The sequence below is a fragment of the Oncorhynchus gorbuscha genome, linkage group LG14 (assembly GCF_021184085.1).
Source record: "Oncorhynchus gorbuscha isolate QuinsamMale2020 ecotype Even-year linkage group LG14, OgorEven_v1.0, whole genome shotgun sequence".
Classification (NCBI taxonomy): Eukaryota; Metazoa; Chordata; class Actinopteri; order Salmoniformes; family Salmonidae; genus Oncorhynchus; species Oncorhynchus gorbuscha.
In genome coordinates this window covers 37,290,443-37,307,510 of record NC_060186.1, presented here as the reverse complement: position 1 = coordinate 37,307,510, position 17,068 = coordinate 37,290,443, and the positions used below count along the sequence as shown (strand labels likewise).

At 45.9% G+C, this 17,068-nt stretch overlaps 1 protein-coding gene across 4 annotated transcripts in view; it reads left to right on the top strand.

The window, feature by feature from the left end:
* zdhhc14 (zinc finger DHHC-type palmitoyltransferase 14) overlaps positions 1 to 17,068 on the top strand; it is a 61,784-nt gene that overhangs the window by 7,547 nt on the left and 37,169 nt on the right. For 3 of the 4 annotated variants that reach the window (XM_046297953.1, XM_046297950.1, XM_046297949.1), the window contains exon 1: positions 4,656 to 4,900. The exons of the other annotated variant lie outside the window; for it this stretch is intronic. In XM_046297953.1, the coding sequence (XP_046153909.1) occupies positions 4,656 to 4,900 (245 nt within the window). Of the gene's footprint in view, positions 1 to 4,655; positions 4,901 to 17,068 lie in introns of those variants that run through there. 4 annotated transcript variants of the gene reach the window in all.

Sequence of the window (17,068 nt, the reverse complement as noted above, 5' to 3'; positions counted from 1 at the left end):
CTGATGTCGTTTGACCCCACATGGACTACGACAGTGTCAGCTCCTGGCATCTGTCGTAGAACAGTCAGAAGCAGCCTTGTGATGTCCTGATAACGCTGAAGCTTTAGCATCAACCTTTGAAGTCGCTTCGGGACAGACAGAAGAGGATTTGTTTTTCATGTTTTTTTCTCCTCAATTTCGTGGTGTCCAATTGTTTAGTAGCTACTATCTTGTCTCATCGCTACAACTCCCGTAGGGGCTTGGGAGAGATGAGGGTTGAAAGTCATGCGTCCTCCGATACACAACCCAACCAAGCCGCACTGCTTCTTAACACAGCGCGCATCCAACCCGGAAGCCAGCCGCACCAATGTGTTGGAGGAAACACCGTGCACCTGGCAACCTTGGTTAGCGCGCACTGCACCCGGCCCGCCACAGGAGTCGCTGGTGCGCGATGAGACAAGGATATCCCTATCAGCTAACCCCTCCATAACCCGGACGACTCTAGGCCAATTGTGCGACGCCCCACAGACCTCCCGGTCGCGGCCGGTTATGACAGAGCCTGGGCGCGAACCCAGAGTCTCAGGTGGCACAGCTGGCGCGGCAGTACAGCGCCCTTAACCACTGCGCCACCCGGGAGGCCAGAAGAGGATTTTTGAAGATAACTTCAAGCGGCTTGTGATCAGTGTGCACCGTGATAAAGTCCCCGCCGTGAAGGTATTGATCAAAACAGTCACAGGCAAACACTATGGCTAGGTACTCCTTTTCAATTTGGGAATATCCTTGCTCCGTGGGTCTCAATGTCCTTGAAGCAAATGCCCCTTCTGCAGGAGCGCTGCCCCTAGGCATTGTAGGGTCACTTCTTCAGAGAGGTCATAGTACCTCAGTCTTGGTTGGTTGCTTACCAATTTCTTGATTTGCTCCAATGCATCATCACGTTGAGGAAGCCATGCCCACAGCACATTCTTTATTGGTCAGCCAACCCAATGGCTCACATTCGTCAGACATAGGAGGTAAGAATTTGTCTAAGTAATTTACAAAACCAAGCAGTCGCTGCAATGCTTTTGCGTCTGTAGGTGGCGGCATTCGCTGTACTGCCTCCACCTTCTTGGGGTCTGGCTTCAGGCCTTAATCTGTCAAAATATGTCCCATATATGTAATACTCACCATACCTTCTCTGCTATGCAATCTGGTTTCAGAGCTGGTCATGGGTGCACCTCAGCCACGCTCAAGGTCCTAAACGATATCTTAACCGCCATCGATAAGAAACATTACTGTGCAGCCGTATTCATTGATCTGGCCAAGGCTTTCGACTCTGTCAATCACCACATCCTCATCGGCAGACTCGACAGCCTTGGTTTCTCAAATGATTGCCTCGCCTGGTTCACCAACTACTTCTCTGATAGAGTTCAGTGTGTCAAATCGGAGGGTCTGCAGTCCGGACCTCTGGCAGTCTCTATGGGGGTGCCACAGGGTTCAATTCTTGGACCGACTCTCTTCTCAGTATACATCAATGAGGTCGCTCTTGCTGCTGGTGAGTCTCTGATCCACCTCTACGCAGACGACACCATTCTGTATACTTCCGGCCCTTCTTTGGACACTGTGTTAACAACCCTCCAGGCAAGATTCAATGCCATACAACTCTCCTTCCGTTGCCTCCAATTGCTCTCAAATACAAGTAAAACTAAATGCATGCTCTTCAACCGATCGCTACCTGCACCTACCCGCCTGTCCAACATCACTACTCTGGACGGCTCTGACTTAGAATACGTGGACAACTACAAATACTTAGGGGTCTGGTTAGACTGTAAACTCTCCTTCCAGACCCATATCAAACATCTCCAATCCAAAGTTAAATCTAGAATTGCCTTCCTATTTCGCAACAAAGCATCCTTCACTCATGCTGCCAAACATACCCTTGTAAAACTGACCATCCTACCAATCCTCGACTTTGGCGATGTCATTTACAAAATAGCCTCCAATACTCTACTCAACAAACTGGATGCAGTCTATCACAGTGCAATCCGTTTTGTCACCAAAGCCCCATATACTACCCACCATTGCAACCTGTACGCTCTCGTTGGCTGGCCCTCGCTTCATACTCGTCGCCAAACCCACTGGCTTCATGTCATCTACAAGACCCTGCTAGGTAAAGTCCCCCCTTATCTCAGCTCGCTGGTCACCATAGCATCTCCCACCTGTAGCACACGCTCCAGCAGGTATATCTCTCTAGTCACCCCCAAAACCATTTCTTTCTTTGGCCACCTCTCCTTCCAGTTCTCTGCTGCCAATGACTGGAACGAACTACAAAATTCTCTCAAACTGGAAACACTTATCTCCCTCACTAGCTTTAAGCACCAACTGTCAGAGCAGCTCACAGATTACTGCACCTGTACATAGCCCACCTATAATTTAGCCCAAATAACTACCTCTTTCCCAACTGTATTCTATTTATTTATTTATTTTGCTCCTTTGCACCCCATTATTTTTATTTCTACTTTGCACATTCTTCCATTGCAAAACTACCATTCCAGTGTTTTACTTGCTATATTGTATTTACTTTGCCACCATGGCCTTTTCTGCCTTTACCTCCATTCTCACCTCATTTGCTCACATTGTATATAGACTTGTTTATACTGTATTATTGACTGTATGTTTGTTTTACTCCATGTGTAACTCTGTGTCGTTGTATCTGTCGAACTGCTTTGCTTTATCTTGGCCAGGTCGCAATTGTAAATGAGAACTTGTTCTCAACTTGCCTACCTGGTTAAATAAGGGTGAAATAAAATAAATACTTATAAACCTGAGTTTAACTTTGCCTTTATCTGCACACTTTAGGATTTTTTGTATTTTTTCCACAGAATTTGCATACAACCCCATGTGCTGGGCATTTGGCTCTTGCGTGTGTTGATCCACAGTACATGCACCATCTTTAGTATTTTTCCATCTTGCATCACTGTCCGATGAATGTTTCCATTTATCAACATGGTCTCTGTATTTGTTCTGAGTGGCATAATTGACAGATTCTGCCTGTTCAGGGACAGTGTTGATCTTGTTGAATTGGATCTGCATCTGTTCGCTTGCTTTGCATATATCTGTGGCTTTAGACAGCGTCAGTTGTGGTTCGAACAGCGTACTTGCTCTTACTCTGTGATCTTTACACCCAATCACGAGTCTGTCTCTGATCATTTTGTCTCTCATTGATTCTAAATAACATGAATCAGACAATTGACGCAGCCTCACAACATATTTTACCAGACGTCTCTGCTTGAGTTTGTTCACGTGTTAAAAATAAATCTTTCATAAATCACATTACGACTGGGTTCAAAATGTCTTTTAAAACGTCAATGATATTCTTTGAAGCATATGGCACTCTGCACATGCAGGTCTTTTTTTAATCAGGTCTTTTTAAAATGCTATCTAAGCCCGTAGTGATTTCATAATTCTCCCACTGATCACAGAAAAACAATTTGACTGAGAGACATTGCAGGCTCTTTGTCCTCGCTCAGCTGTCCCACTTGCGTTTATTCGACAGTGATTACATTGTCCACATACCGTATCCTATTTTCCATATTCATACCACTTCTAACACCATGTTATTATGTATATGGGAATAACTCATGTCAGAGAGTGTGGTAAAAATGCTAGCATAATCCTTTAATCAGGTATTATAAATTACAGGTCACACATCCTAATCAGATACTCATAATGCACCTGTTTATATATCCTAGATAGGTGCCCCACTAGCGCCATCTCTGGGTTGGCATTATGCCCATTATTTTAACAACTATGTTACCTCTACCAGCGACAACTATTAACGTGTACTATGTTACCTCTACCAGCTGAGTCCAGGTTGGATTATTGATGTTTCTAAATGTTGAAACAGAGCTTCGGGATTGTACTTTACATGGTCCCATCAGTAAAGGGTGTTTATAGCTGAGAACCTTTGTGATTTGCATAATGCCTTGTTTAATGCCTTGGGTTCTCGAGAGCAAGGGCACGACGTTATTGCGCTGGCAGCTTGCAAGAAAAGCCGTGCCACCACTTCTAGGAAATCTAATCGGCGCTATTCTGCAGTAAAATCCTCGTCTTTTATTTGTCGGATATTCTCGTTGGAGAATTGCATTTTCTACACTTTGAGTGGCTAAAAGCATGTGAAAAGCATTCTTCTCTTTTTAAGGACACTCAAAGGACGTATTTATGACTGGGTTTCTTCTCGCTTCCTCTCCAGATTTTTGATTTTCATTGTGTTTACATAAATCTGGCCACTTGACAGTAACATTGGTCGCCTAGGGTGGCTACTGGCAGTTAGTTTTTTTTTAAACGCAATGGAAGTATTATTCAAACAATTGAGGCAATGATGTTTCTTTTCTCAGACAAAGTGGCATATCTGATCAAATTCAGGAGGATGCAAGGCCGAAGAGGAAACGTAATTTAAAAAGTAGGCTATGTTTTTATTATTTGAATAAACGATCATCAGGATGTTTATTCTTCTTATCCCACTAATCTGAGTAGTGGAAATGTATTGTTCTGTAACGGAACTTTTCTTGCTCTGACAGCATTGCATCACCTCTGTGGCAAAGGAGTATCTCTGGAACAAGCACGGAGCATATATTTACCCCCCATTTATCAGCTGCCCCTTGATTCTTTGTATTGTTGTAAAGGTGCACTGTTTACAGATGTATCTCGGACTTGATGAGCCCGTGCGGGAATGCCAGTATAATCAGATCTGCACGCGCAACTCGTTACCTATGGAGACCTTAGGGCACAAAAAGAAGAAGATTCCCCGAAGGAAGTGGCAGGTCTTTCCCGGTCGAAATAGATTCTACTGTAATGGAAGGGTCATGATGGCGAGGCAGACCGGGGTCTTCTACCTAACCCTAGTCCTGATCATGGTCACCAGCGGGCTTTTCTTCGCGTTCGAGTAAGTTTAAATTACACACTACAGTTGCTCATGCAAGACCTTAACGTAATTCACTGGTGATGCACTGAGCACATTTGTGAGCAAGGGGTGGGCTATGTAACCGCAGTCAATTTGTTTTTAAGATATTATATTATATTCGGAGTTCATTCGTCAATAGCTCTCAGACGCAAGGTCCTAGGATGATGATAATTATATAACTAGAATCAGATGATGATAGAGAGCAAGGTACACCATTTATTTTGACCGATGGTCGAACTCTTCCATTAACAGAGCCGAAAATGAGGCGATATGCAATTTCTGGCGCTCAGGTGCTTTAGGGGCCATCGTAAAAGTGCAATATCGGTTGCATTCCCATTCAAGAGGGTTAGCCCTATATCAACATTACACATTGCGTAGTACCTCGAGTCGGCCCAAAATGTTTATTAGTTACCTCTAACTACTAAGGGTGCTATATTCTATCTATCTATCTATCTATCTATCTATCTATCTATCTATCTATCTATCTATCTATCTATCTATCTATCTATCTATCTATCTATCTATCTACAAAGATACCAGGTGAAATGCAGATGTAAAGTCACATAATGTGAGGTCACTGACCCCCCCCCATCCATGCAACATTCATTATAATTCCAGTTCACCACCCTGATTTTCACCTGAACGTTTCCTGATATTTTCAATAGCTCACTGTCCATATGAGTTACAGATATACAGACAAGTTGTCATGTTTGTCATTTATTATCATGTCTTGTCCCTGTGCTCCCCATTCTGTTCGTTTCCCTCTGCTGGTCTTATTGGGTTCTTTCCCTCTTTCTATCCCTCTCTCTCCCCCTCCCCCTCTCACTCTCTCGCTCTCTCTTCTCTCTATCGTTCCGTTCCTGCTCCCAGCTGTTCCTATTCCCCTAATCATCATTTAGTCGTCCCACACCTGTTCCCGATCCTTTCCCCTGATTAGAGTCCCTATTTATTCCTTTGTGTTCCGTTCCTGTCCCGTCGGTTCCTTGTTTAGTTTTCACCGTGCTGTGATTGTGTTTCGCCCTGTCCTGTCGTGTTTTTTGCCTTCATCAGATGCTGCGTGTGAGCAGGTGTCTCTGTCAACTACGGCCTGCGCCTACCCGAAGCGACCTGCAGTCTGTGGCCGCTTCTCTTGTTATTTCCCTCTACAGACTAGAGGATTTCTGTTATTCCCTGTTTGGACTTGAATAAACTCTGTTTCTGTTAAGTCGCTTTTTGGGTCCTCTATCACCTGCATGACAGAAGGAACCGACCAAGGAATGGACCCAGCGACTTCAGACGCTCGTTACACTGCCGTCAAGATCCAAGGAGCCATGCTCGGCAGACACGAGCAGGAATTGTCTGCTGCTCGCCATGCCGTGGAGAACCTGGCCGCTCAGGTTTCCGACCTCTCTGGACAGTTCCAGAGTCTACGTCTCGTGCCACCTGTTACTTCCTGGCCTGCCGAGCCTCCAGAACCTAGGGTTAATAACCCACCTTGCTACTCCGGGCAGCCCACTGAGTGCCGCTCCTTTCTCACGCAGTGTGAGATTGTGTTCTCTCTCCAACCCAACACATACTCTAGAGAGAGAGCTCGGGTTGCTTACGTCATTTCACTCCTTACTGGCCGGGCTCGAGAATGGGGCACAGCTATCTGGGAGGCAAGGGCTGATTGCTCTAACAAGTTCCAGAACTTTAAAGAGGAGATGATTCGGGTTTTTGACCGTTCAGTTTTTGGTAGGGAGGCTTCTAGGGCCCTGGCTTCCTTATGCCAAGGTGAACGGTCCATAACGGATTATTCTATTGAGTTTCGCACTCTTGCTGCCTCTAGTGAGTGGAACGAGCCGGCGCTGCTCGCTCGTTTTCTGGAGGGACTCCACGCAGTGGTTAAGGATGAGATTCTCTCCCGGGAGGTTCCTTCAGATGTGGACTCTTTGATTGCTCTCGCCATCCGCATAGAACGACGGGTAGATCTTCGTCACCGGGCTCGTGGAAGAGAGCTCGCATCAACGGTGTTTCCCTGCTCCGCATCGCAACCATCTCCCTCCTCTGGCTTTGAGACTGAGCCCATGCAGCTGGGAGGGATTCGCATCTCGACTAAGGAGAGGGAACGGAGGATCACCAACCGCCTGTGCCTCTATTATGGAGTTGCTGGACATTTTGTTAATTCATGTCCAGTAAGAGGCCAGAGCCCATCAGTAAGCGGAGGGCTACTGGTGAGCGCTACTACTCAGGTCTCTTCATCTAGATCTTGTACTACTATGTCGGTCCATCTACGCTGGACCGGTTCGGGTGCTACATGCAGTGCCTTGATTGACTCTGGGGCTGAGGGTTGTTTCATGGACGAAGCATGGGTTCGGAAACATAACATTCCTTTCAGACCGTTAGACAAGCCTACGCCCATGTTTGCCTTAGATGGTAGTCATCTTCCCAGTATCAAATTTGAGACACTACCTTTAACTCTCACAGTATCTGGTAACCACAGTGAGACTATTTCTTTTTGATTTTCCGTTCACCGTTTACACCTGTTGTTTTGGGTCATCCCTGGCTAGTATGTCATAATCCTTCTATTAATTGGTCTAGTAATTCTATCCTATCCTGGAACGTTTCTTGTCATGTGAAGTGTTTAATGTCTGCCATCCCTCCCGTTTCTTCTGTCCCTACTTCTCAGGAGGAACCTGGCGATTTGACAGGAGTGCCGGAGGAATATCATGATCTGCGCACGGTCTTCAGTCGGTCCCGAGCCAACTCCCTTCCTCCTCACCGGTCGTATGATTGTAGTATTGATCTCCTTCCGGGGACCACTCCTCCTCGAGGTAGACTATACTCTCTGTCGGCTCCCGAACGTAAGGCTCTCGAGGATTATTTGTCTGTGTCTCTTGACGCCGGTACCATAGTGCCTTCTTCCTCTCCGGCCGGGGCGGGGTTCTTTTTTGTTAAGAAGAAGGACGGTACTCTGCGCCCCTGCGTGGATTATCGAGGGCTGAATGACATAACGGTTAAGAATCGTTATCCGCTTCCCTTATGTCATCAGCCTTCGAGATTCTGCAGGGAGCCAGGTGCTTTACTAAGTTGGACCTTCGTAACGCTTACCATCTCGTGCGCATCAGAGAGGGGGACGAGTGGAAAACGGCGTTTAACACTCCGTTAGGGCATTTTGAGTACCGGGTTCTGCCGTTCGGTCTCGCCAATGCGCCAGCTGTTTTTCAGGCATTAGTTAATGATGTTCTGAGAGACATGCTGAACATCTTTGTTTTTGTCTATCTTGACGATATCCTGATTTTTTCTCCGTCACTCGAGATTCATGTTCAGCACGTTCGACGTGTTCTACAGCGCCTTTTAGAGAATTGTCTCTACGTAAAGGCTGAGAAGTGCTCTTTTCATGTCTCCTCCGTTACTTTTCTCGGTTCCGTTATTTCCGCTGAAGGCATTCAGATGGATTCCGCTAAGGTCCAAGCTGTCAGTGATTGGCCCGTTCCAAGGTCACGTGTCGAGTTGCAGCGCTTTTAGGTTTCGCTAATTTCTATCGGCGTTTCATTCGTAATTTCGGTCAAGTTGCTGCCCCTCTCACAGCTCTTACTTCTGTCAAGACGTGTTTTAAGTGGTCCGGTTCCGCCCAGGGAGCTTTTGATCTTCTAAAAGAACGTTTTACGTCCGCTCCTATCCTCGTTACTCCTGACGTCACTAGACAATTCATTGTCGAGGTTGACCTTCAGAGGTAGGCGTGGGAGCCATTCTATCCCAGCGCTTCCAGTCTGACGATAAGGTTCATCCTTGCGCTTATTTTTCTCATCGCCTGTCGCCATCTGAGCGCAACTATGATGTGGGTAACCGTGAACTGCTCGCCATCCGCTTAGCCCTAGGCGAATGGCGACAGTGGTTGGAGGGGGCGACCGTTCCTTTTGTCGTTTGGACAGACCATAAGAACCTTGAGTACATCCGTTCTGCCAAACGACTTAATGCCCGTCAAGCTCGTTGGGCGTTGTTTTTCGCTCGTTTCGAGTTTGTGATTTCTTACCGTCCGGGTAGCAAGAACACCAAGCCTGATGCCTTATCCCGTCTGTTTAGTTCTTCTGTGGCTTCTACTGATCCCGAGGGATTCTTCCTTATGGGCGTGTTGTCGGGTTAACAGTCTGGGGAATTGAAAGACAGGTTAAGCAAGCACTCACGCACACTGCGTCGCGCGCGCTTGTCCTAGTAACCTCCTTTTCGTTCCTGTTTCCACTCGTCTGGCTGTTCTTCAGTGGGCTCACTCTGCCAAGTTAGCTGGTCATCCCGGTGTTGGAGGCACTCTTGCGTCTATTCGCCAGCGCTTTTGGTGGCCGACTCAGGAGCGTGACACGCGCCGTTTCGTGGCTGCTTGTTCGGACTGCGCGCAGACTAAGTCGGGTAACTCTCCTCCTGCCGGTCGTCTCAGACCGCTCCCCATTCCTTCTCGACCATGGTCTCACATCGCCTTAGACTTCATTACCGGTCTGCCTTTGTCTGCGGGGAAGACTGTGAGAGCCGCCAATAAACGCAGGATTAAGAGTCCAAGGTATTGTTGCGGCCAGAGAGTGTGGCTTTCCACTCGCAACCTTCCTCTTACGACAGCTTCTCGTAAGTTGACTCCGCGGTTCATTGGTCCGTTCCGTGTCTCCCAGGTCGTCAATCCTGTCGCTGTGCGACTGCTTCTTCCGCGACATCTTCGTCGCGTCCATCCTGTCTTCCATGTCTCCTGTGTTAAGCCCTTTCTTCGCACCCCGTTCGTCTTCCCCTCCCCCCTCCCGTCCTTGTCGAGAGCGCACCTATTTACAAGGTACATAAGATCATGGACATGCGTTCTCGGGGACGGGGTCACCAATACTTAGTGGATTGGGAGGGTTACGGTCCTGAGGAGAGGAGTTGGGTTCCGTCTCGGGACGTGCTGGACCGTTCACTCATCGATGATTTCCTCCGTTGCCGCCAGGATTCCTCCTCGAGTGCGCCAGGAGGCGCTCGGTGAGTGGGGGGTACTGTCATGTTTGTCATTTATTATCATGTCTTGTCCCTGTGCTCCCCATTCTGTTCGTTTCCCTCTGCTGGTCTTATTGGGTTCTTTCCCTCTTTCTATCCCTCTCTCTCCCCTCCCCTCTCACTCTCTCGCTCTCTCTTCTCTCTATCGTTCCGTTCCTGCTCCCAGCTGTTCCTATTCCCCTAATCATCATTTAGTCGTCCCACACCTGTTCCCGATCCTTTCCCCTGATTAGAGTCCCTATTTATTCCTTTGTGTTCCGTTCCTGTCCCGTCGGTTCCTTGTTTAGTTTTCACCGTGCTGTGATTGTGTTTCGCCCTGTCCTGTCGTGTTTTTTGCCTTCATCAGATGCTGCGTGTGAGCAGGTGTCTCTGTCAACTACGGCCTGCGCCTACCCGAAGCGACCTGCAGTCTGTGGCCGCTTCTCTTGTTATTTCCCTCTACAGACTAGAGGATTTCTGTTATTCCCTGTTTGGACTTGAATAAACTCTGTTTCTGTTAAGTCGCTTTTGGGTCCTCTATCACCTGCATGACACAAGTATGATGGGTTCCTTGATATCTTATCAAAGGTACACCTCACAATTGATTTTCCAAAAATGTTTGCCTAGTCAAACTGTGGTTATTAATTATTTATTATTATTATTTATTTTTTACCTTTATTTTACTAGTCCAACGCTCTAACCACTAGGCTACCCTGCCGCCCCGTACAGATCTCATTTTCAATAGCTTCCAGTCCAAATGACATACAGTGCCTTCGGAAAGTATTCAGACCCATTGACCTTTTCCATATTTTCTTATGTTACAGCCTTATTCTAAAATGGATAAAATAAAATAAAAAATCTGCAGCAATCTACGAACTATACTCCATAATGACAAAACAAAAACAGGTTTTTAGATTTTTTTTAAATGTATTAAAGGTAAAAACAGAAATACCTTATTTACATACAGTACCAGTGAAAAGTTTGGACCCACCTACTAATTTTCTTTATTTTTACTATTTTCTACATTGTAGAATAATAGTGAAAACATCAACACTATGAAATAACACATGGAATCATTTAGTAACCTTTGCCTTGATGACAGCTTTGCACACTTGGCATTCTCTCCACCAGATTCACCTGGAATGCTTTTCCAACAGTCTTGAGGGAGTTCCCACATATGTTGAGCACTTGTTGGCTGCTTTTCCTTCACCCTGCGGTCCAATTCATCCCAAACCATGTCAATTGGATTGAGGTCGGGTGATTGTGGAGGCCATGTCATCTGATGCAGCACTCCATCACTCTCCTTCTTGGTAAAATAGCCCTTACACAGCCTGGATGTGTGTTGGGTCATTGTTCTGTTGAAAAACAAATGATAGTACCACTAAGCGCAAACCAGATTGGATGGCGTATTGCTGCAGAATGCTGTGGTAGACATGCTGGTTCAGTGTGCCTTGAGTTATAAATAAATCACAGACAGTGTCACCAGCAAAGCACCCCCACACCATCACACCTCCTCCATGCTTCACGGTGGGAACCACACATGTGGAGATCATCCGTTTACCTACTCTGTGTCTCACAAAGACATGGAGGTTGGAACGAACAATCTCAAATTTGGATTCATCAGACCAAAGGACAAATTTCCACCGGTCATAATGTATATTGCTCGTGTTTCTTGGCCCAAGCAAGTCTCTTCTTCTCATTGGTGTCCTTTAGTAGTGTTGTTTTTTTGCAGCAGCAATTTGACCATGGAGACCTTTTTCACGCTGTCTCCTCTGAACAGTTGATGTTGAGATGTGTCTGTTACTTGAACTCTGAAGCATTTTTTGGGCTGCAATTTCTGAAGCTGGTAACTCTAGTGAACTTATCCTCTAAAGCAGAGGTAACTCTTGGTCTTCCTTTCCTGTGGCGGTCTTCATGAGAGCCAGTTTCATCATAGCGCTTGATGTTTTTTTGCGACTGAACTTGAAGAAACTTTCAAAGTTCTTGAAATTTTCCTGGATTGACTGACCTTCATGTCTTAAAGTAATGATGGTCTGTAATTTATTTGTGCTTACTTGAGCTGTTCTTCCCATAATATGGACTTGGTATTTTACCAAATAGGGCTATGTTCTGTATACCACCCCTACATTGTCACAACACAACTGATTGGCTCAAATGCATTAAGAGAGAAAGACATTACACAAATTAACTTTGAACAAGGCACAACTGTTAATTGAAATGTATTCCTGGTGACCACCACATGAAACTGGTTGAGAGAAGAAAATAAGAAGAAAGCTGTCATCAAGGCAAAGGGTGGTTACTTTGAAGAATCTGATATATAAAATATGTTTTGATTTGTTTAACACCTTTTTGGTTACTACATGATTCCGTATGTGTTATTTCATCATTTTGATGTATTCCCTATTATTCTACAATTTATAAAATTGTAAAAATAAAGAAAAACCCTGGAATGAGTTGGTGTGTCCATACTTTTGACTGGTACTGTACATATTCAGACCCGTTGCTATGAGACTCAAAATTGAGCACAGGTGCATCCTGTTTCCATTGATCATCCTTGAGATGTTTCTACAACTTGATTGGAGTCCACCAGTGGTAAATTCAATTGATTGGACAAAATTAGGAAAGGCACACACCTGTCTATATAAGCTCCCACAGTTGACAGTGTATGTCAGAGCAAAAACCAAGCCAGATTGTGTCGAGGCACAGATCTGGGGAGGGTACCAAAACATTACTGCATCATTGAAGGTCCCCAAGAACACAGGGGCCTCCATCATTCTTAAATGAAATAAGTTTGTAACCACCAAGACTCTCCCTAGAGCCGGCCGGCCGGCCAACCAAATTGAGCAATCGGGGGAGGAGGGCCTGGGTCACAGAGGTGACCAAGAACCCGGTGATCACTCTGACAGAGCTCCAGAGTTCCTCTTTGGAGACGGGAGAAACTTCCAGAAGGTCAACCATCTCTGCAGCACTCCACCAATCAGGCCTTTATTGTAGAGTGGCCAGACGGAAGCCACTCCTCAGTAAAAGGCACATGATAGCCCGCTTGGAGTTTGCCAAAAGGCACCTAAAGACTCTCAGATCATAAGAAACAAGATTTTCTGGTGTGATGAAACTAAGATTGAACTCTTTGGACTGAATGCCAAGCGTCACGTCTGGAGGAAATCTGGCACCATCCCTACGGTGAAGCATGGTAGAGGCAGCATCACGCTGTGGGTATGTTTTTCAGCGACAGGGACTGGGAGACTAGTCAGGATCGAGGCAAAGATGAACGGAGCAAAGTACAGAGAGATCCTTGATGAACACCTGCTCCAGAGTGCTCAGAGTGGGACATTGGAAATGGAACTGGGAATATGGCTCATTGGAAATATGACTGGGAATATGGCTGAATACAGACAGTGTAGTTATTCCCTCCGCAAGGCAATCAAACAAGAATGTCGGTATAGGGACAAGGTGGAATGGCAATTCAACAGCTCAGATACGAGACATATGTGGTGACCGACGTCTTTCTTCCAGACAAACTAAACACCTTCTTTGCCCGCTTTGGGGATAATACAGTGCCACCGCACAGCCCGCTACCAAGGACCGCGGGCCCCCCCTCTCCTTCTCTGTGGCCGACGTGAGAAAAACATTTAAACGTGTTAACCCTCGCAAGGCTGGGCCGGCATCCCATGCCACGTCCTCAGAGCGGCGCAGACCAGCTGGCTGGTGTGTTTACGGACATATTCAATCTTTCCCTATCCCAGTCTTCTGTCCCCACATGCTTCATGATGGCAACCAATGTTCCGGTACCCGAGAAGGCAAAGGTAACGAAACTAAATTACTATTGCCCCATAGCACTCACTTCTATCATCAGGAAGTGCTTTGAGAGACTAGTCAATGATCATATCACCTCCACCTTACCTGCCACCCTAGACCCACTTCAATTTGCAAACCACCCCAATAGGTCCACAGACGATGCAATCGCCATCACACTGCACACTGTCCTATCCCATCTGGACAAGAGGAATACCTATGTAAGAATGCTGTTTATTGACTACAGCTGAGCATTCAACACCATAGTACCCTCCAAGCTCATCATCAAGCTGGAGGCCCTGGGTCTCAACCCCAGCCTGTGTATTGGGTCCTGGACTTCCTGACAGGCTGCCCCCAGGTGGTGAAGGTAGGAAACAACATCTCCACTTTGCTGATCCTCAACACTGGGGCCCCACAAGGGTGTGTGCTCACCCCCCTCATGACCCACAACCGCAAGACTCTCCAGAGGGTGGTGTAGTCTGCACAACGCATCTCCGGGGGGAAACTACCTGCCCTCCAGGACACCTACACCACCCGATGTCACAGGAAGGCCAAAAAGATCATCAAGGACAACAACCACCCGAGCCACTGCCTGTTCACCCCGCTACCATCCAGAAGGCGAGGTCAGTACAGGCGCAAAGCTGGGACTGAGAGACTGAAAAACAGCTTCTATCTCAAGGCCATCAGACTGTTAAACAGCCATCACTAACACAGAGAGGCTGCTTGCCTACATACAGACTTGAAATCATTAGCCACTTTCATAAATGGATCACTAATCACTTTAATAATGCCGCTTTAATAATGTTTACATATCTTGCATTTCTCATCTCATATGTAAACTGTATTTTATACCATCTATTGCATCTTTCCTATGCCGCTCGCTCATCGCTCATCCATATATTAATATGTACAGTTGAAATCGGAAGTTTACATACACTTAGGTTGGAATCATTAAAACTAGTTTTTCAACCACTCCACACATTTCTTGTTAACAAACTATAGTTTTGGCAAGTCGGTTAGGACATCTACTTTGTGCATGACACAAGTAATCTTTCTAACAATTGTTTACAGACTAATCATTTCACTTATTGCTGCAAAAAAACAACACTACTAAAAAAAAGATGCTAAGCAACTTATTTCACTTTTCACTGTATCACAATTCCAGTGGGTCAGAAGTTTACATACAATAAGTTGTCTGTACCTTTAAACAGCTTGGAACACTCCAGAAAATGATGTCATGGCTTTAAAAGATTTAGAAGATGTGTACCTGTGGATTTATTTCAAGGCCTATCCTCAAACCCAGTGCCTCTTTGCTTGACATCGTGGGAAAATCAAAAGAAATCAGCCAAGGCCTCAGAAACAAATTGTAGACATCCAGAAGTCTGGTTCATCCTTGGGAGCAATTTCCAAACACCTGAAGGTACCACGTTCATTTGTACAAACAATAGTATGCAAGTATAAACACCATGGGACCATGCAGCCATCATAACGCTCAGGAAGGAGACGCGTTCTGTCTCCTAGAGATGAATGTACTTTGGTGCCGAAAAGTGCAAATCAATCTCAGAACAAGAGCAAAGGACCTTGTGAAGATGCTGGAGGAAACGGGTACAAAAGTATCTATATCCACAGTAAAACGAGTCCTATATCGACATAACCTGAAACGCCGCTCAGCAAGGAAGAAGGCACTGCTCCAAAACCACCACTAAAAAGCCAGACTACGGTTTGCAACTGTATATGGGGACAAAGATCGTACTTTCCTGAGAAATGTCCTCTGGTCTGATGAAACACAAATAGGACTGTTTGGCCATAATGACCATCGTTATGTTTGGAGGAAAAACGGGGAGGCTTGCAAGCTGAAGAACACCATCCCAACCGCGTAGCACGGGAGTGGGAGCATCATGCTGTGGGTGGGGGTGCTTTGCTGCAGGAGGGACTGGTGCACTTCACAAAATAGATGGCATATTGAGGGAGGAAAATTATGTGAATATATTTAGGCAACATCTCAAGGCATCCCTCAGGAAGTTGATGCTTGGTTGCAAATGGGTCTTCCAAATGGACAATGACCCCAAGCATACTTCCAAAGGTGTGTCAAAATGGCTTAAGGACCACAAAGTCAAGGTATTGGAGTGTCCATCACAAAGCCCTGACCTCAATGCTATAGATAATTTGTGGGCAGAACTGAAAAAGCATGTGCGAACAAGGAGGCCTACAAACCTGACTCAGTTACACCAGCTCTATCAGGAGGAATGGGCCAAAATTCAGTGCCCGCTTGTAGTACATGTCCTGGTAATCCGTCTGCCCCTGCAGCCTTGTGAATGTTGACCTGTTTAAAGGTCTTACTCACATCGGCTACAGAGAGCGTGATCACACAGTCGTCCGGAACTGCTGATGCTCTCATGCATGCTTCAGTGTAACTTGCCTCGAAGCAAGCATAGAAGTTATTTAACTCGTTTGGTAGGCTCGTGTCACTGGGCAGCTCTAGCCTGTGCTTCCTTTTGTAGTCTGTAATAGTTTGCGAGCACTGCCACATCCGACGAGCGTCGGAGCCGGTGTATTACGATTCAATCTTAATGCTGTATTGACGCTCTGTTTGATTGTTCGGAGGGCATAGTGGGATTTCTTATACGTGTTTGGGGTTAGAGTCCGCTCCGTGAAAGCGGCAGCTCTACCCTTTAGCTCAGTGCGGATGTTGCCTATAATCCATTGCTTCTGTTTGGGGTATGTGCGTACGGTCACTGTGAGGACAATGTCATCGATGCACTTATTGATGAAGCCAGTGACTGACGTGGTGTACTCCTCAATGCCATCGGAAGAATCCCGGGAACATATTCCAGTCTGTGCTAACAAAACAGTCCTGTAGCTTAGCATCTTTGTCATCTGTCTACATCTTTTATTGACCGGGTCACTGGTGCTTCCTGCTTTGGTTTTTGCATTTAAAGCAGGAATCAGAAGGATAGTATTATGGTCAGACTTGCCAAATGGAGGGCGAGGGAGAGCTTTGTACGTGTCTCTGTGTGTGGAGTAAAGGTGATCTAGAGTTTTTTTTATTTTCCTCTGGTTGCACATTTAACATGCTGGTAGAAATGAGGTAAAACGGATTTAAGTTTCCCTGCATTAAAGTTCCCAGCCTTGAAAGTTCCCAGATTGATTCCATACATCGTTTGACATGTTTCTAAAGGACTGTAACATAACTTTTCGAGTTTTTGTCTGGAGGAAGTACCTGCGCCTCATGAAGATGGATTACTGGGCTGAACATGCTAACAACAAGTGTCTATTTGGACATAAATGATGGAACTTTATGGAACAAATCAGTCATTTATTGTCGAACTGGGATTCCTGGGAGTGCATTCTGATGAAGGTAATCAAAGGTAAGTGAATATTTATGGTATTGTTTCTAACTTTGTTGAT